Genomic DNA, 20,420 nt, shown 5'->3' with positions numbered 1-20,420 from the left:
ACGTACATTTGTACAAGCATTTCTCCTGTAATCCGATTGAGCAAGTTGGATTTATTGGCAATGAGTGTTGTCTTTATTATTCTTGCGTAGTGTCAATGTTCAGAAAGCCTGATTGAAGGGCGTCGTGTCAAATGATACGAAATGATATTTAAATGTCTCACATTAATGGTTGCATAAAAGTCGATGTCTGAATGGGAAACAAATGCACGACTCGAGTCTAATAATATCGTTCTTCTTAGCACAATCAACAATGGGGCTGAATGAAGATAAACTCGACCATTAATATTATTACGCCGAGCTTAAAAATGACTGACTGCTGACACTAACAAATGCTAATACCGTTTTACCTAAATGCTCAACAATATGTTTGATCTAATTGAGACTTGAGCGATGAGCGTTGCGTTATTACGATGCAGCCGTGCAATAAATATGAAGGGGTTAGCAGGATGATTATTGGAATTAACAATGTTAGTGCCTTAGCTGTGGTGTGGGATTATGTGATAGAAAAAATCGTCATATTGCCTGTTTATGATGTCAAAAGAACATCCGCCGTATAAAGCTCTCTTTCCCATCCGCTTCGCTAACAGTAACACTTTCGATTTCTGCAAGTTCGTGTGCACATCATTTTCATACAGCGTCATTTGGAAAACCCATCTACATAGCTCAGCCAAAGTTGGTCATTTCATTATTACAAATAGCTCATAAAATAACCAATTATAGATAAGTTCTAAACGGTGAAGAATGGATCCACCGAAATTCCAGAAGGCGATGGCATAACAAGTGGAAGAAGAAACGTTTTTAAATTGTCAAGTGAATGTGAAACTTAAAGTGCGGGACCTATTATTGGTAAAAAACAAATGAGTGCACCCCACAACAAAGTGGGAGTAAAATCGGCGAGAGAAATGGAAACTCGATTTGTTTGGAATGGTGTCATCAGAAAATTAATAGTTATTTTTTTGTTGCTCCAAGGTACGTAAAAATAAAAATAAAACTTGTCAAGAAATTAAAATCATTAGTTCATGGCTTTTTGTATGCATTTGAAATGAGCGTCGTCGCCACTTTTAGAGATGAATATCTTAAATTCTCATGTATTTAGTAGGTGGTGTTGCATCTACATATGAAGCTTTGTTGCAATTAGCAGTGTTGGACTACTATTCATGCCTTATGCAAATTTAGTAATGTGCTTTCTCAAAACGTATGGTTAATCACTGAGGATGAGTATCTTGGTCGAGGTATGGGAATCCGATAGTCCTCTTTGCTCTAATAAGTTTTCGCCATTAGTGAGTTGCTAATTTTACACTAAATCATGTGCACATGGTGTCCAATCCAAGGATTTCTGGTGACAAGATGAGAAACGACAATTAATTAACTACCATATATTTATTTTTGATTATATGCTATCATTACTCAAGGATCAAAATAGATTTGCTTTCCGTTGTGCCAGTAAGATTAACTATTCCACTTTGATATTAATGGCAAATCATAAATACACATGAAATCTAAATTGTTTGTACATCTGCATGACAGGACTTGAGACAAAACTTGAGAAATGTTGACAGTGGGCTAATATGTACAGATTATTAATTTAATTTTACATGTATCTTCCCGAAAAGAATTACTTTAGTCAGCGACCCGTCATAATAAACTCATATGTATGCTAAAGGCAAATTTCATACTGCATTTCTTGATTTTATGTATTTTGTCGGTATTGACAAGAAAGCGGTGTTAGGTGGGGCATACAAAAGTGGATCAATTTGTTATATGCATTCATATGCATTGAGTGATATATGGATAATAAACTAATCGTAAGTATGTAGTTGAGATCCAATTATATAGATGCATACATCTTAAATTCGCCAATTTGTACAATGAATATCGAATTACAAGTAATTGGCATGATCCACAATAGGTGATAAGGTTTAAAAAACAGGAAATAAGTACTACTGTTGAAAGATAGATCTTGCTTAAATCATGCTTCGGCCATTAGGCCAAGTTATCTGATTGCCATCCAAATGATCCAGTTTACTCAATGCATGATTTTATTAGGGACATTACTTAATGGCACCGGAAATACGACTTAAAAATAAGTTGATCAAAATATGCAATACACAATAATTTAGAATGCACGATGAAAACTTTTATTTTGAATATATTAAAGCACAAACCCGATAATTCGGCAACCTCTTTCCACGATTGTACAATATGCATATTTCAGTTATCAATGAATACTCTTCCCTTTTGATTTTAGCAACATCCTCTCAAAATGCAACTAATTCAACAGTAAATAGCTTAACGTCCAAAAATTCAAGTACGATTACAAATTCAACAACATTAGTCATCTCATTAAACTCGACTGAAACATTGGAAGCTTCCAAGAAAGATAAACGCCAAGCTCAACGGGGCTACACTGACATTCCGTTGGATGAGAGATCCTTCGATGAGGTCGCAAACTCCTCTCCTCCTCCTTTCGTAGAGTTCGAAAGCGATCGGCCACCACCTGCATTGACAAACAATGACATTTCATCCTCATCCTCATCCGGTTACCTTCCTTCACTGGACAGGAAACCAGACTCGAGTTTTTTCTCGCCAAGGTTGGGCTTCCCATCAAATCTTCCAAAATTGGACGAAGTTCCGGCAGCAACCACGAGTAAGTTTTTACAATTTATTTTTTGATGTGTCATTGATTTCTAAGAGTTTCGCAAATGTGTGTAATTCTGGTACATGAGGTCGCAACAGCTAGAATTTTAAAGTTCAAGAATATTCTGATTGCCACATTTTTTCTGTGCATATCTAAAACATGATCATGAAGTGACGAAATTAGTATTTCTAAACAAACAAACTTCATAAATGTGTCATATGTATGAAGAAATTGACTAATTGTTGGTATCATTATTCTAAACTCTAGGTTTATAACATGTGTATGGAAAATAAGATTTCTGTAAATATGCTATTAAATTCTCGCAATATGATCACGCTCAACTCAATTTAAGGGCTGTATGGGAACTTTCTTGTGTCAGAAGCTCGTCGCTCCCACTGCTTGAATTCACCAAATAGTTCACTCTATCGTACACATGTTTTAATGTGTTTTGTAACTTGGTCTGGGAACGTATCCAAAGTTCAGCTGCAATCAATTAAGAGTGCAGGTCACAGGTTGCCAATCAAGCAACTAAAATGGTTCTTGGTTTAAAATGGGAAAAGAGACACAGTATTTGCAACCAAGATGAGCCAACTCTTAATATTTGTGACGGATACGTGAGAAAAGATATGAATCTAACCTAATAATTTTCCACCAATTTGATAATTCTGTCTGTTTGTAGTTATATTTACATTCAACAAATTATGATTTTGTTATCCCTTATTTCTATTTTTGAGAGTAAATCCACAAACGTTTGCAAGATTTTGAGCCGGCAATTCCATCATAAAATTGCAATTGTAAAGAATCTGAATCGCTCATATTACTCATTCTTATATGAAATGACACAAATATTATATGAAAACGTGAAATAAATATTCTTGGTTAATTTAACTTATGCTCAACAGTAATTGAGAGAAGGGACGACTTTTTCGACACGAGCGGAGATGGGAAACCAATTCCAGGCGAGGCAGGTCGAGATTATCCGACTTTCTCCAGCATCCCGAGGACCTCATTCTCATGCAAAGATCAGGCATGGCCGGGCTACTACGCCGATACTGAGGCTCGCTGTCAGGTAAATTACTAACTTTGAGTACATTTTTCCCAATGTGGAGTTAATTAAGTTTCACTTAATTAAATAAATTAATGGGATTTCGGAAGACTTGCAATCATCGTCTCACTATTTGACATGCAACTTGTGTACGTACGTGGCATTAGCTAGTGAATGACCTATAGACAAAGTGGACTCGAATTCGTATCAAATATTTTCATGCAATTTAGGCACTTCCTTTCAAAACACTCCCATTTACTTATATCAAGTACTTTCGTTTTTGACAGGAAGTTGCATAATTTAATACTAAAGTGATGAGCAATTGCAATAAATAATAAATTTAAACACCAGATGTGAGGAAGGCACCCAAACTTGACAGCTTTCAGATGCCCAAAAAAACTGTAAATTAAAAATTTATTTTAAGTTTATGCTATGTTTCAAAAACATATCGCGTAGGATTAGGGTATGTAGTTCAAGTAGTTCATATAGTTTCAGGAGGGGTGCACAAGCAGAGGAAGAAAGTGAAATGAAGTAATTACTTGCATTTGTGATATAATATCAGCAAATTTGCTAAACTGCATACATAGTTCGTCACTATCGTCCGTAAATAGAGCAGAGTGAGCATCACAAGAATGGCAACTGACAATAAAATGCAACTATTGAATAACAAAAGCGTGGGAACTCACACACTTTTTCAATACACATGCTTATCTACCGTGATGCTTATGTACATTTATTGCGGCTACGCTGGTTAGCAATAACTAGTTTTAGTATACCGTTTATATTAAGTCTTCCTTTGAAATTAAAGTAGAAGTCAATTGCATTGTGTTGTGCAATTGTGACTCAAATTGTTGCCTTAATGGAAATGAAGAAGCAGAAGTAATGAGTTAAACGCTTAACAAAGCGTGATAAATGCATAATTGTATCGATGTGTATGTGTATGTGGTGTACATCAATTATTATTATTTGTATTTTCATAGAGTTCGAGAAAAAGGGCAACCAGTGACGTAATAATTTTAGATTGTATGTAGTATCAAGAATATTGAAGTTGATTCCTCAAAAATTTTAGATTTAGTAAAAAAGCATAAAAATAATAAAAAGCGTACAAAATAATAAAAAATAATTTTGAGAAAGCATGCGAAGATTTGTAAAATTTTAAGTCAAGCTCCCAAATCAAAAAATGTTGTTTCGTAATACTGATCAATTTCATGATGTGAGCTCTAAAGCTTGTCTAAAGTATTGTTCTATTGATAATGACATCTAAATACTGATGTATCTTCCAAGAACTTTACAACTTATAAATAAAGATACACTAGATACATATGCATGTGTACTTTATAAAAATGCTATAACATTACGCTTAAAGCATAAAATAAAACATAAAACAATCATTACTATTTATGTAGTTCATGTTCAAGTATGATAGCAAAATGATAAATGACATACATATTTTTGAATTTTTAGGTCTTCTGGATTTGCCAAAAACAACGCATGGATGCTTTTTTATGCCCCAACGGAACACTATTTAACCAGCAGGTAATAACTCATACAATAATCAGTAGTAGTCTTAAACCACTTTCTTCGTCAAGTTATAATCTAATATAAAATAAATTTTGTCAAAATCTGAATTCCTTCAACTAGGTTTTTGTTTGCGACTGGTGGTTCAACGTTGACTGTAATACGGCACCAGAATTTTATTCCAGAAACCAGTTTCTGTATGCTGGTCCTGGTGTCGGAATTGATGGACAGCCAACGAGAGGTCACAAGGGGCTTCCACCCCTCGGAAGCTCTGGTGCAGCTAATTCTTTCGTTAATTCTGTTGTGCCCAGACCAAACTCGAATGGATTTGTTAATCAAGTTCAAAGTAGCAACCAAGTCGCTCGTGTAGCGTCGATCGGACAGAACCAAGTCTTACGGCAACAATCTCCTCCTCCTCCACACCCAACCTCCACCGGATATAATAATAATAACCAGAATAACCAAAACTATTTGCCCGTTATTTCATCTAAACAGGAGTCTCAACATCAACAACAACACCAAAATTATAATCAAAATCAGTTGCAATACACTGCTTCCCAGAAATATACCAGCAACCAGAATATGCTCAGCAATCGAATGCAAAAGAATCCAACCAATCCTACAGATCGACCATCTTCGTCGACTGAAAACTCCTTCACGGGTGGATACCAGCAACAGCAGCAATCAAATGATAATCAGTATCACCAAAGTCCTTCCAACGAAGTAGCACGTAGAACGTATTCCAGTCCTGAGCAAAATCAGGTCTTTGTGGAATACCACACGAATCGAAGCGTTTCTACCACGCAGAGACCGGATGTCACTACAATCCACACCCCTTCATCGCGACCTAACACTACTCCTAGACTCGTAAACGTGAACATTGAACCGAAAGGAGGCAAACAGCAAGCCGTCATTACTTTCAGTGGTACCATTAGCAGTACTGCACGGCCTGTCAGTATCAATACTGAAATTCCTTCGTACAATCATGGATCATCAACTTTGCAGACCCCAAAAGATTTTGGTCATCCAAACCAATTTAACAACCACCAGCAACAAGGGAGACAAAATAACGGTTATCAACAGGACGTCAACCACCAAAGGACGACAAGTGCACCTATTACAACTACTTTTAGAAGCACTTCAACTACGTATTCATCTGTTATGCGAGTGGTACCTCAAACTCAGCATATACATCCTCAACCTTCCCCCAATCCAAATAACGTAGGAAACCGACAAGTTGGGTCCATCGGATCTCTTCAACCACCGTCTCCAACAACCAGCCCTTCACCGGTCAACATCTTTGACCAGTCGAATAGTATAAATCTTGGCCAAGCTGGATTTGTCCCCCCAACTCAAATCACGCCAACTCTGATAACTTCAACACTGCGACCTCCAGGTCTTGATTTGGACAGTCAGCGCTATGTGGACCGATTTGGATTTGTTCAAAGCACTCAACCAAATAACAATCGTAATTTTGTGTCATCGACAACTCCACAACCATTGGGCTTCAGTAGTACAGAAAAAGCAGCAAATCTTCATTTAGGTCAAAGGTCAAATCAGTATACCAATTACAATGGCCAACGTGAGATTATGTATTCTCCCAGCACGATCAACGCCAATATCGAATATCCATACAGTCCATCACAGCAGAAGAATAAGCAAAAGAGATTGGAGTTGGAAAGTTTAAAAAGTTTCAGAACTCAAGGCAAAGACCTTTTTGCATATCCCCACTTTCACGGACAACGAAGCAATGCATACTCTGATGCAGACAGGTCCAGGGACGATAATAAGATCAACGTCGATTTTAGTACTCAGGTCCCTCCAGAAACACGTCCGTATCATCAACTTCCTGGCGAAAATGTGCATCATCCCAGTAACCAATTCCCAGGCATCCGCCAGACTATCATCACTCATCCTGTTTCTCAAACGCAAAATCATAATCATCAGCAGCAAATTAATCATTCCACACCTTCGCCAAATCAAATCCAACATCCCAATCACAATCCCAATTTTATCCCTCCTCCCACAGCCCACACTCTTCAGAATAATTTTGTAACGTCAAGTCCTAATTTTCATCAGGCTCAACAACAAAATACACATCAACAAGGTCACTTTGGCTCCCATTCCACTTCCTCAAATATTCATCAAAATCAACAACAGATCCAACATCACCCTCAACAAGGGCATGGGCAGCCAAATTCGCAGAATGCTCACCACATTCCCGTAAGGTCTGAAGATAGCAACAATAATCAAAGACCACCCCAGCAAATACACCAACAGTTCCAACAACAACAACAACCGCAGCAACACGCTCAACCCCAACCTAACCACCAATTTCATAAACAGACTCAGCCCCAGCAAAACTTTCACCAAGTAGCGTCTCAATCTCAACCTCAGAGTCACCATCACCACACCCAAAATGCCCCACCTAATCATCAACATTTCCAAAATCAGCAACATCAACTTTCACCCTCGGCTTCTCCAAGCACCCCATTTCATCAAAGAATAATTCAAATACCTTCGCAAAATCTTCAACTACCTTCTTCCTCCCAGGATCATTTCAGGGATGGTTTCACGTCTCTCAAATCTGGCAGCTTCATTTCAATCGCTACAACAGCCTCGCCAGCTTTCTCTCGACAAATCCTGTCTCATCAACAACAACCCTCCAAAGCTACCAACTCCATAGCTAACAATATATTTCCATCTCCAACCCCACCCCCCAATGGGCTAAACTATTTGGCATCTCCAACCCCTCGCCAACAAAAACAACAACAGGGTCAAATCTCTTCTACAATGCGACCTCCTCCTCCTCATTCCACTGCCCCCTCTTTCACCAATGATCATTTCGTTGCCTTCCACAAGGACAGTTCTCCCAGCAAAGCTACACCCACCCCTTTCACAAATCAAAATTCCTTCATCGCAGCTCCCACCCAGAGCAGTGTTAGTTCTACGAGCCCTGGACATCGACAAAATTCTTACCTCCCACATAACCACGGGAAAAGGAACAAGCAACCTTCGAATACAAAAAAGCAGCATCATGAAGGTCAACGATCGAACCAAGAATCCCAGCACAGAAATATTCAATACCCTGCCAACTCTGCCATCACCACCACAATCAAATACCCTGAAGGGACCGGAAGTCTCAAAGTAGGCGTCCCCGGTGCCACGAGTACGAAGCGCCTGGTCGACTTTTCCTACTCGGCGCATCCAAAAAGCAATACCACACCCTTCCCCACCGTCACAGAGAGGTTTAACAATGTTGTAGTGAGCAGTACCACTCGACGACCACCATCCCCTCAATATAACCGAGAAAGTCATAGAATTGTCACTCCAGGAGGGAAAAGGTTGGCTGGGGCCGTCCTTAATAAGTCCACCTCTAGCAGTTCCGCCATTTACGTCGACACTTCCGCAGTGGCAGAGTCTGTTTCCACCCCAGTGTCCGTGGCCCCCTCCCCCACGGCTGCTCCAGCCGTGTCCACCTCAAACTTTGGTCTAAGGATATCGACCATGGCCAAAAAGAGGATGGCAAATGCTTGGCAAAACTATTTTGGCAGTGGAGAGAAAGCTGGGAATTCGACCCAGGAGAGTAATTCCGCCTAGATAAAAGCCAAAATCTTGTTATTCTCATCAGTATAAAAACAAGAACCCAAAGACTTGCTCGCTAATTTAGAGTTGTCCTATTTTTTTATAATCGTTTATATGCATTTCTTGAAGTTTTCATTAATTTGAGTCATTATGTTAAGTAAGTAGAATTTACTGCTGTCTTGTGAATTTAGCATTTGTCTCACCTTGCCTCCATCAGCAGCACCACTGAAGATGAGACGATTAAAAGTATACAAGTGCCGATCAAGCATTGGGCTAATAGCAAAATGCAAAATAAAAATTGACCGATTGCTGGCTGGTCATGTCAAAACTGGATATACAAAATAGCAAAAAAGTACTAAAATATGTTTGTATAAAATCAAAGCATGCTACACGTTCTTGTGTATATATTATATCAAATGTCAACGTTACTTTTGTCCCAAACAGAAAAAAGTTTCACGTTATAAAATCGAGTATTTAAGTGATACAAAATAGTTTATACTAATATTTTTTATATCAAGAAATCAAACGAAATAAAAAGATTTTAATGCAACATTTTAAGAAATTATTGAGAATCAATCCTCAGCAGTAGACTCTTTTCTTGTCATGTTGCATCGTACCCGTAAACAGCGCGAGGTTGATTGAGATCGTGGGAAGTCCCGTTAAAAATCCCTGTTCCCAACAAAAACATTTTAATTTTTAAAAGTTTTGAAAATCTCTTTAAATAAATTTACTCACGTTTTAGTCCAGAAGCTACTTGGTAACGAGTTCTTAATTGAAGGCACTAAAAGTGAATCCAGCAGCTTTAACGATAATACTGCCTGACTGATAAGTTGTCCTTCGTTCATCATCTTTGCATTTTTTTGATACGGAACAATAATGACAATTAGGTATGAACTACATTACTTACATACGTTTACAAAAACCTACCGTCTACGACCATTCATTGAGTTATTCTTATGGATTCTTATATATTCTTTATTATAGATTTCTCATCCATTGGACTAAGTAATTTATAATTAAGTATCCAGAAGACTATCCTCCTCTATAATTTTTGACTGATGGATTAACGTAAGGAGAGATATTGAGGGATATAATTTTCAATACTTATTATTAATTAGTGTCTAAATTCTAGCGACATACATCACAACAATGAGTAGCCTCTCAAGAAAGGGTAAGATTAGAACTTCAGATGATGTGTACATCACCAGCGTATCTTCAGCTGTTGTATCCAGTAGTTCCAGTGTAAAGAATGGGTCAATCGCTATGAGTTTGAATAATGCTTTATCCATGAATATGAAGTCGTCAAAACCTACTGTCTCAGTGTAAGGACATTGATCGAATACCATAGGTGAAAAAATGATCCATAAAAGTCTAATGTAATTTTAGGTTACCTTGCGTTTACAATGGTCACGAAGTTGTGCAAAAACCATCGTCTCCACCCAAGAAGTCTGACATTTCGTCATGTTCATCACTACTTGACATTTCTTCCGCAAACCCCACACCCGCAAAACCGGCTGTATCTAATTTCAATATAGGATTCTCCATGGACGACAGTAGTGAGAATGAAGAAGACTTTATTCCGGGATCACCCATCGTTTCTTCCCAAAAATTTCTATCGTCCAACACGGCAGCTAAATTAGCCGATAAGAACAAACCAATTCGATATAACTCTCCTCCCATCTTGGATAATGATGATGATGACGACGACGGGTGTACAGTAATTCCTGCCAGCCCTGATATAAAGCCCGATATAGGGCCGTATGTTAGTAACGATGATTCTTCCAGCTCTAAAAATAATAAGCGTAAAAGTTCTGATGAAGAGGAAGATAGTTCCGTTAAACAAGACGACTCTACTTCCGAAGATTATATTCAACCCCCAACTAAACGACGGGTGGTTTGCCAGAGAAAGCTTGTCTTAATGAGCGACTCTGAGTCGGACCAAGAATCCGATGGGGACACTGAGAACGAAGGTTTTTTATTACTTACTAATTTGTTAGTTGATAATGGTATCACTTTATACTTATAAATACTCGTATTACCCTAATTTAGGGGAAGAAACCGAGGAAAAAGACCAAGACGAGGACGATGACGAAACGGATTTTGAAGATGCAGAAGGTGAAGAAACTGATTTCGAAGAAGAAGGTGTAGACATGAGTCATGCCGTGGACGAAGATTTGTTTGACCAGAACGATATGTTTGGAGACGATGATGAAATAGATAGTCTGTTAGCTGGAATTGATGACTCAAATATTTTACCACCCAACGTCAATCAGAGCAATAGTGCCAATTTATCCGAAAATAAGTCAGATCCGGATGTAGTGGTACAGGATTTGATAGAAAGGGTTCAAAATGGGGTATTTGTATTTTCATAATTCTTATGAAGAGTTTTAGATATTCAAGGATTAATAGTTTCATATAAACATGTTTATTTATAGGACGATGTGAGGTCATTGTCGTCAGATTTGTTACGGAACACAGTTTCAATATTTCGAGGATGCAAATCCCCTAGTGTTTTAGCCTCTCTGTTGGGACTTGCGGAAAAAAACTTAGTGTCTTTGATTGAACTATGGGATATGGCTGCTTCTTCAGTAGGTGAGTGTAATAGTTTGCCCTTATTAGCTCGCCCTGCGTAGCACGAGAGCTATTGAATTCCTCGTGTCCGTCCGTCCGTCCGTCCGTCTGTCTGTTGACGAGTTTTTTGCATTAATTGATGCATATTAATAACTCCCTGCTCCATTTTTTCATAAATTAATAGCACCGTTGGTATCTGACATTCGGAAACACCAAATGATGCGAAAGAATTGGGGGCTTAGATGCATAACGCACCAATAATGCATACTACCCGGCGGATTTTATTAGACAATTTTGACATACATTTTTCAAAATTATCGTTGATCGTTGGTAGGTAATTCTGCACCAGTGATGCACAATTTTTGGACTTTCCTCGATGCATAATAATTATTGATCTATTTTGTTTAATTTTTCTGCACCATTGGTGCAACATTGCATAAAAATTATTGATCCACTTTGTTGGATTTTTCTGCACCATTAGTGCATAATTGCAAAAAATTATGTATCAATTTTGTTGCATTTTTCTGCACCTTTGGGGCAAGTTATAACCAAATCATTATTACAGGGTGAGCTACTTCTAACGTTACTACGGTTTATTTTATATGTAGTAGTACTCTACAAGAGAAAGAACTAATAGATCTAATTCTTATTTTTTATCAACAGGCCAACCGGGTAACAATAATTTTGCCAAATCGGGGACATCCAATTCAACCAAGCCGACTCAAGCTAAAAATTCATATACAAGTTGTGGTGGTGGTGGTTACAGTAATTTTGCTGACCGATCAGTTATTGACATTAGCGGATCTCCATCGAGCAAGAGACCACACCAAGATATTCCGAAACACGATTACTTTGGTGAAGACGCTCCAGATGATGAAATTTTTGACATTGAAGACGAGGATGAATTTGAACAAAACCAATACAATACTCCAAGCACTGACAACTCCTACAACTTTAATAACTCGTCAACTGGGATGACCACCCCAAAGAAAAATAATTTAGGGAGTCAAAGCAAGCTTCTTAATAGTAGTATTATTTCTCCTTCTAAATTTATGGACCCGGGAAAACTTGAAGTTGGACGTTTTTTGGGCGATGTTCGCAATGATGGAATCACTGGCGAATTTGATGGATTTAATTTCGGACATTCAAAGACGATGCTTACAGTAAGAATATATATATTTGTTTGTTAGTAACAATGTTAAGTCTGCACTCTTATACAGGGTGGTTAAAATGTCACGCAACAATGGAAAATTTTTCGATGGGAAAAATTTGTAAATTTCCATTAGTTACCGAAATTTTGTCTCTAAAATTCAATGTTCTAAGAATTTCGTCATCAGTTTTCCACCAGTTTTGATAATAATTATAAAAATCTTAATCCAAAATCTTGTAACTAATGGGGATTTAGGGATTTTTCCCATTGAAAAATTTTCCATTGTGGCGTGATATTTTAACCACCCTGTATATTACAAATACGATTTCTAGGTTTTAAGGAATCGCTTTGGACTAAAAAATTTCCGACCAATTCAGTTACAAGCAATTAACGGTAAGCCAAGACTGCCAGTTTTTTTACAATCCATGATATATCAAATTCAATGTCGTACATGAGTACATTATGTGATATTTGTTTTATTTTTTTATTAGCTTGTATGGCTGGACATGATTGTTTTATTTTAATGCCTACTGGAGGGGGGAAGTCCCTTTGTTACCAGTTAACGGCAGTAATTTCCCCAGGAGTGACTATTGTAATATCACCACTTAAAGCGCTTATTCTAGATCAAGTTCAAAAACTGACGTCTCTTGATGTAAGATTTACGGTTATCTAATTATCAAGATCGACACTTACCGATTGTATGATTGTACATTTTATCTGTTTAGATTCGTGCTGCTCAACTGTCAAGTGATGTCAGCATGGCAGACCAATCAGCAGTGTACAATGAACTTGAAGGAAATGATCCTAGTGCGTTGAGTTAATTAATCGATATCTATATACTAAAGACGAGCATACCTAATCATCGTATCAAAGACTAATTTTGGAATTTATTAAATGTATTTCAGAGTTAAAACTATTGTATGTCACACCTGAAAAAATTTCAGCTTCTGGACGATTGGAAGATGTTTTTCGATCGCTGTATAGAAGAAATTTACTGGCTCGTTTTGTAATTGACGAAGCTCACTGTGTATCACAATGGGGACATGATTTTAGACCTGATTATACGAAATTGCACGTTTTAAGGGAACGTTATCCAAAAGTTCGAATGATGGCTTTAACCGCTACTGCAACGCCTGTTGTTCGAGCTGATATTTTAAAACAACTTCACATTCAACAATCAAAATGGTTCATGTGTTCCTTCAATCGACCAAATTTGCGATACGAAGTTCGTGCAAAGCGTGGAAAGGGCAATAGTTCTCAAGATGTTATAGAACTTCTGAATAGTCGCCCATATCGTGGACAGTCTGGGATAATCTACTGTTTCTCTAGGAATGACTGTGATAATATGGCTCAAGCACTCCAGCAGGGAGGAATTAAAGCCGTGAGCTACCATGCTGGGCTGAAAGATGATAGGCGTGCCAGTGTTCAAAAAGATTGGATTTCAGATAGAACAAAGGTATGGAAGATTTATTAAAAATACTTTCTTTAACGTTACATAATGAACATCTTTGAACTATTATTTCAGGTCATTTGTGCCACTATTGCATTTGGAATGGGAATTGACAAGCCTGACGTGAGATTTGTAATTCATCACTCTTTGCCAAAAAGTGTTGAAGGATATTATCAGGAGTCTGGTCGGGCTGGAAGAGATGGAGATATTTCGAATTGCATATTATTCTATTCATACGGCGATGCAATAAAAATACAATCCATGCTGAAACGTAAATTTTTAAATATTTTTCTTATAAGTACAAATGGCTCATTTAAATTTACAGTAAATTAAAAATTACTTTATTGATTTTAGGTGAAAAATCCAATTACCATGCTCAAAAAAATCATCTTGACAACTTATTTCAAATGGTGGCGTACTGTGAGAACAAGACGGACTGTCGGAGAGCTCAATTACTTCAATATTTTGGGGAAATATTTGAAGTTAAACTTTGCAAAGAAAGTCGACTAACCGCGTGCGATATCTGTACCCAAACGGTATGCCGTATATATGTTCACATGTACCATTAAAGTCTAAAGTTCTAAATTACATAGTTCTTAAATTTATCCCAATATTTTAAACATTAGGATAACTACTTGACCAAGGACGTCACTGTAGAATGCCAAAAGATTGTCAAAATTATTTATCTTGTCAATGCTGTTGGCACGCGAGTTGCGTCTGCAAGAGGGGGTCGGCTTGCTGACCCACGGGGAAGATTCACTTTGCTGCACATTGCTGATATTATGAAAGGAAGTGAGCATAAAAAAATTGTAGAAGCAGGTATTGTTCCACGTTCCTAATTTAGTTATGAGCATGTTAAAAAAGTTTCGTATTGTTCAATTAACTGCCAACGGTTATTTCTGAATTTCTTTGATTAGGACATAATAAATTTGATGGTCATGGGGCTCTGAAATCATGGCAAAAAGGAGAGGTTGAACGTTTGATACGAAAACTTGTATTGGATGGATACCTTATAGTAAGAAATTTTATTATACCCCTGGACCTCGACCTTGCAATTAAAATGGATCGGTTACTAGTAAGATGCATTTTTTTATTTACACAAAAACTATCTTGATCCCCCATAGGAAGAAGTACATGAAGTTACGGACACAATGATTAGCTACGCTTATTTAAAATTGTCTGCCAAAGCAGATTTAATCAAAGATGGGAAGGTGAAGATCGAATTTTCAATGGCCTCGAAATCCTCACAAGCACAAGCACCACCTAAATCAACAGTCAATATTGAGTTGGAAGGATCTTTGGGAGAAGTACAACAAAAGTGCTATGATGAATTGGTTCTAGCATTGAGAGATCTTGCTACTGAACTTAACATTAACCAATGGGCCAACATAATGAGTGCTCAGGTAATAATTTAATAATTCAGACATACTTGTACTCATACGGGGGTAAAAATTTGAAGACACTGATCCCATAAATATTTCTCACACATATGTAACTTACAGACCGTACGCATGATGTCTATTCAAACTCCAGAGACCCCAGACGAGATGCTTCGTGTACCTGGTGTTACGAAAGCTAACTTTTTGAAATATGGCCAAAAATTGTTGAATATAACAATTAAATATAAGGCTGAAAAATTTAAAGTGCTATCAGAATATCAAGCGAATAACATTGAGGAGTACGAGACCCAGAGTTCAAAACCTGGCACTTCAAAATCTTCTAATGGCTGGATAGATGCGGATGACCGCACTGCCACCAAGTCTAAGTATTTTGCTAAAAAACCAGCGTCTGTTGGAATCAGAAAAAGAAAAGCACCACGGAGGAAAAAGAGAAAGTCTCCGAAAAAAGCGACATATGCTCGAAATAAAGGATTTTCTCCAAAAGGGACATTCTCTGGCCTCACCCAAGCTCGTAAATCGTACAAAGTCGCAACTGCTTTTAGATCCCCCAAAAAATATTCCCACATGGCAGGCTCAAGTGCCTCAACTAGTGCTGCCCCTGCTAAAAAGACTACTGCCAGCAGTGGTTTAGGTTTAATGCCGCTACCAAAACCTACTCAGCGGAAGATGAACTTTTAACGTATCGATTTAAAAATATTCTTGCATTGCTCCCTTTTTTGAAGTTTTGACTCTAGAAAAGTCGTTCATTTGGTATCTACGAATTATGTAGAGGGGACATACCAGAGTTAGATTGTTGGGCATCACCAGAACAATATTTTACACTGAATTACAGATTTGTAGTGTGTTTTATACAACTTTTCTATACGACCCTGCAATTGTGGGATTTTTATATTACTTAAATTAATGTCATTTACCGATTGTGACTCGAAAAAATTTCAAACGCCAATAAAGGTCTAATAATTTAAAATCAATGAATGTGAAATTGCGTGTAAGAATTTACTAATAGATCATCATAAACAGGTGTCAACTGTATTTGTTTATTAATAAATATTTCATAAATCTTACGAAACTGTTATCTTAAATTTGCATCACCACGAATTATTGCATTAGTCATTCCGCGCAGTTTCATTTGTTCATTCATCGTTGGGTATTCAACAATTTTAAAAATATTTCTCTTACAAAATGTATGTAACTACATAACGCTCGCCGTCGTTTAATGCAAATTAACCTCACCTTTGAAATGTTTAATGCGTAAAAATGGTCAGTTTATGATTTAGGTAGGTTTCTTTGTCTTTGTGAGTATACGTACATATTGTATCTGAGCCGGTATCTTACGCGTGTGGTGTAGATGGTGGTCTGGTTTATGTGGAGATCACTTTTACTTAATTGGCTTGGCCAAACTCACTTTCATTTCATTGACAAAATGCGTCGTGTATGATGCAAAGATTCAAAAAAACACCTTCAGATAATTTGTAAGTTCAAAGCCCATTGATCAAAACTAACTTTAATCATTACTTGCACATTAGCTTAATCTGCATAACCCGAAATTAATATGGTAACAGGATGAAAAGTGCTTACAATAAACGCGCTTATTAAATAGTTTACCCACCGATGTGCATGTTTGGATGTAATTGCAATCAAATATTCAAGAGACGTTCTTTGATAGCCTTGGCCATTAGAAATTTTATTACAGTGGTCCTCGTGTAGGCAGATCCTCTAAAAATGCCGATGAACGACAATGAAAGCGATTTTAAAGATGAGCTGCTAATTTATAAGAAATTGATTAATTTATTTACAACAAATACTAAATAGTGTGGAACGCAGTATTGCATCCTTTGGCTGCTCTTCAATGTGTACAACTAAATGGCACAACTTTCTTTCCCGTGTGATTTTTGTGAATTTTTACCACGCGACCGCAAACAAGCTGACAATTCTCTGTTAATTGACGGTGACGAGCTACGAAATTTAGATTTTTTTATATAGCTAACTAGCTACAATGGAAACCACAAGGTTCAAGCACTTCTATTTCGGTAGACTAGAATAGGTGTACATAATATACATCTAGAAACACCCGAGCGTCTAAGACACTTTTTTCTTATGTGCGAACCAAATTATTAAGGGTGGAGTAAAATTCGAATATTGGTTGATTAGAGTTGGAAGTAAATTATTCGCTTTGATTAGGATCCACCATAAATTACGAAGGTGGCCTAATTTAGTAAATTGTTAACCAACAAACTGCTTGTCGTGTCGTTGAGGATTCTTTGTCGTCGCTCGAGTTTCTTCTCCAACAAAACGACAACCAAAGACAACGACCTTCATTTCATGCTCGAGTTGAGAATTTTTCTCTTTGTTTGAGCGAAAGGGACAAAATTGTTTAATGGACTGGAAATCAAAGTCCGAGAGAGAAATCGAGGGAATCTTTCCTGTAAATTTCCTACTTTATATAATTTGAGTAGATTCACAGCACTCTAATTATTATTGGTCGAGAAATCAATTCAATGTGTTCAGTGCAGTTTTTCCTCTAAGCATTGTAATTAACAACATGGTTTTGCAAAACATAAAGTGCACACGTTTAGTGTGTATGTATGTATGTGGGTAGACAAAGTCTTGCACGTGCTAATGTTGCAATGGACATTTGCATACATATGCAACGATTTCCATTTCATGCCCAGAGGAATTTTAAAACGAGGGATATCTAGAATATGCTGCTGCTACAATTCATTGATCGTTTACGATTAAAAAGAAGTTTCCATTTACACGCCCTGTAACAACAAGTCACGTACATCGCCTCAGATCGGCTTTGAATTCAGCCTGTTATCATCAAAAATTTTCCTTTTGTAAGACGACGATATGCATAAATACAAATACAAAGTACATAAATACGTGGCCGTCGTCGTGTCATCTGGAATAAGTATGCAACTGAAATTTTGTTTCTACATAACTGCCTTCAAACAGTTCAAGTTTCTGGCACATTCAATTTTGGACTAATCTTCTAATTCCTCCCCTGAATCTCAATTAAATCTAGAACTCCCCAGTCGGCATTGTTCTACGCTTGTTGGCAAATCAAATGCGCAGGAGGGTGATAGCAATAAAAATAATGTCAGCATGAAATAGTGATAGTTACAAATCTTCAAAACTGGAGCATGCCCAAAGCTTTATTTACTCAATCTCAAGGTATGGGTGACGCTTATGAGGTCATAAAACGTGACACCCGTACAAACTGACAGTTTAAGCCATAAATGAACCAGGATTGCGTAGGCATTTAAAAGCATGACTGGTCGTTGACAAACTTGAGTTGTGTCCTCTTTTATTGCGTCAATATTGCTTTTTGCTACAAGTGCTGCCGTGTGTCACGCTCTTCATTCAACGAAAGATCTTCATGACGCTACTTTTGTCAGCGTATGTAAACAGTCTTTTTACTCGGTCAGATTCAAGGTCCTGAATTTTACTTAGTTACGGGTCTACATAAGGTTAGCTCATTTGATGGTAAATTTTGTGACCGAGAGCTTGGGACGAGTTTGGGATTATTTTTGGAAAAAAATTCGTTGCCACGCGAAATTAAGGGCATTTTAATGCAAATTTATAAAATCTTCATATAATTGACACCGTTTCTGCATGTACCGCGCTATGGAAATGATGTAAATTAATCGTGGTCACCGCCCGCGATGACAATCATCATTATTATTTTATAAATTTGCATTAAAATGGCCTTAACTTCGTGTAGCAACGTAGGTTTTTCCAAAAATAATCCCAAACTCGTCCCAAGCTCTCGGTCACAAAATTTACCATCAAATGAGCTAACCTTATGTAGACCCGTAACTAAGTAAAATTCAGGACCTTGGTCAGATTCTAGTACTAGCTCACGAATCTAGAATCCAGTAAACTATGGAAATCAGCCTAATTAAATTTTTATTTAAGATTATTTAAAACCGAAGTTAAATATGGAAAAATGCATAAATTATGCACTCGGCAAGATACACGTTTAGTATGCGCAATGGTGTGCTGAACATCAAGAACATAATTTATTATACAATTGAGCTAAGATTACGCATTGTACATAAAACAAACGACTGCTCAAGCATGCAAAAACAATATTGAATATATTTACGTACGTATCATGAGAAAATTGGATAAGTAATACATCAAATAGGCATCACAAGTCCATCACTGCTTGTAAATCAGCATGATACTTGTAATCCCATTAATTAATCAACACCTTTTCTGCATTCCTGTAACGCTGAATTAGTTGAAGTCTAATTAGCTGGTGTTTAGTAGTGCTTCCTTCCTTCCGTTTCTTTTGTCCTGTATCAAATAAGAACTAATTAGTTCACATTTAAAGCTGTTGCGGATGTAATTTTTCTTGCTATTATACACAAGTTCGCACTTTGTATGTATATATGTACATGACATGGTTGACTTGCATTTAATTACATTATTCATCGGTCAAATCTCTCGTTGAGTGCGTCGAATACGATTTATAACACATGCATTCTTTGTTTTTTGAAATAAACGAAGTATACTTATTGTAAATTGTAAACATGCTGTTTTCCTTCGCGTACAAGTGTATTAGCACTCAGGGATCAGTATTAATGCACTGCAATCAGTTGCAATGCTGCTGAACTCGTTGATTTATTCAAATATTTGAAAGCGATAGTGAATTCTTGTGGCTTCATTTGCCTACCTCAATTTCAACCAAGCCAAACCGTAGCCGGCTCAGTTCCTTCGATTCTCAATAATGATTACTAACCAACCGCAAATCAAATTGTTCTCCTTTATTCCTTGAGAATATGATAATTATGATGTCAATATTATCAGAAATCAGCATATCGTTACTGCTTATTTAATTATTTTCCGGGAGCACTATGTACAAATTTAATTCTTAATCAAATAAGATTGAGATATTTATGTGCACGTAGATTGTAAATTCACGAATATCATACTTGTGTGTGTTATTAGGAAAATGAAAACATGCAGATACGACAAGTTTTATAAACCGCACCAGAATTTAGCAAAAACGGAAGTATATACACATTTAAGTGCGAAATTTAAAACTCTTGTCGGTG

The 20,420-nt window shown here is 37.1% G+C and overlaps 2 protein-coding genes and 1 long non-coding RNA gene across 4 annotated transcripts in view; 2 read left to right on the top strand and 1 right to left on the bottom strand.

Moving 5' to 3' along the window:
* The first annotated feature begins 580 nt into the window (after positions 1-580).
* Positions 581-9,336, top strand: LOC118434910 (alpha-protein kinase 1-like). Its single transcript, XM_035849519.1, has 5 exons — positions 581-969; positions 2,249-2,647; positions 3,541-3,707; positions 5,148-5,219; positions 5,325-9,336. Exons 1-5 carry the CDS (start codon positions 858-860, stop codon positions 8,799-8,801), a joined length of 4,227 nt encoding a protein of 1,408 aa, XP_035705412.1. The 5' UTR covers positions 581-857; the 3' UTR covers positions 8,802-9,336.
* Positions 9,337-9,439: 103 nt separating this feature from the next.
* LOC110845832 (Bloom syndrome protein homolog) lies at positions 9,440-16,421 on the top strand. Its single transcript, XM_022092348.2, has 17 exons — positions 9,440-9,673; positions 9,771-9,854; positions 9,919-10,108; positions 10,173-10,756; positions 10,836-11,140; positions 11,222-11,378; positions 12,021-12,520; positions 12,840-12,900; positions 12,999-13,159; positions 13,233-13,314; positions 13,413-13,963; positions 14,033-14,228; positions 14,312-14,493; positions 14,584-14,776; positions 14,875-14,972; positions 15,082-15,360; positions 15,460-16,421. Exons 3-17 carry the CDS (start codon positions 9,936-9,938, stop codon positions 16,033-16,035), a joined length of 4,098 nt encoding a protein of 1,365 aa, XP_021948040.1. The 5' UTR covers positions 9,440-9,673; positions 9,771-9,854; positions 9,919-9,935; the 3' UTR covers positions 16,036-16,421.
* Positions 16,422-19,355: 2,934 nt separating this feature from the next.
* Positions 19,356-20,420, bottom strand: part of LOC110846010 — a 29,391-nt gene continuing 28,326 nt past the window's right edge. For both annotated transcript variants that reach the window (XR_004834455.1, XR_002547554.2), the window contains one exon: positions 19,356-19,659. This is a non-coding gene — a long non-coding RNA (uncharacterized LOC110846010). The remainder of the gene's footprint in view (positions 19,660-20,420) is intronic.

The sequence above is a fragment of the Folsomia candida genome, unplaced genomic scaffold, assembly GCF_002217175.1.
Source record: "Folsomia candida strain VU population unplaced genomic scaffold, ASM221717v1 Fcan01_Sc003, whole genome shotgun sequence".
Classification (NCBI taxonomy): domain Eukaryota; kingdom Metazoa; phylum Arthropoda; class Collembola; order Entomobryomorpha; family Isotomidae; genus Folsomia; species Folsomia candida.
The sequence above is the reverse complement of the archived record's forward strand: the minus strand, read 5'-3'. Positions and strand labels throughout refer to the sequence as shown.

Bases quoted from the DNA above. Each gene is read 5' to 3' on its own strand.
- LOC118434910 (XM_035849519.1), top strand. From the start codon at position 858: ATGAGTGCACCCCACAACAAAGTGGGAGTAAAATCGGCGAGAGAAATG. The intron at 970-2,248 runs GTACGTAAAAAT...TTTTGATTTTAG, and splicing joins TATTTTTTTGTTGCTCCAAG to CAACATCCTCTCAAAATGCA. The intron at 5,220-5,324 runs GTAATAACTCAT...TCCTTCAACTAG, and splicing joins GAACACTATTTAACCAGCAG to GTTTTTGTTTGCGACTGGTG.
- LOC110845832 (XM_022092348.2), top strand. From the start codon at position 9,936: ATGAGTAGCCTCTCAAGAAAGGGTAAGATTAGAACTTCAGATGATGTG. The intron at 10,757-10,835 runs GTTTTTTATTAC...ACCCTAATTTAG, and splicing joins TGGGGACACTGAGAACGAAG to GGGAAGAAACCGAGGAAAAA. The intron at 13,160-13,232 runs GTAAGATTTACG...TTATCTGTTTAG, and splicing joins AAAAACTGACGTCTCTTGAT to ATTCGTGCTGCTCAACTGTC.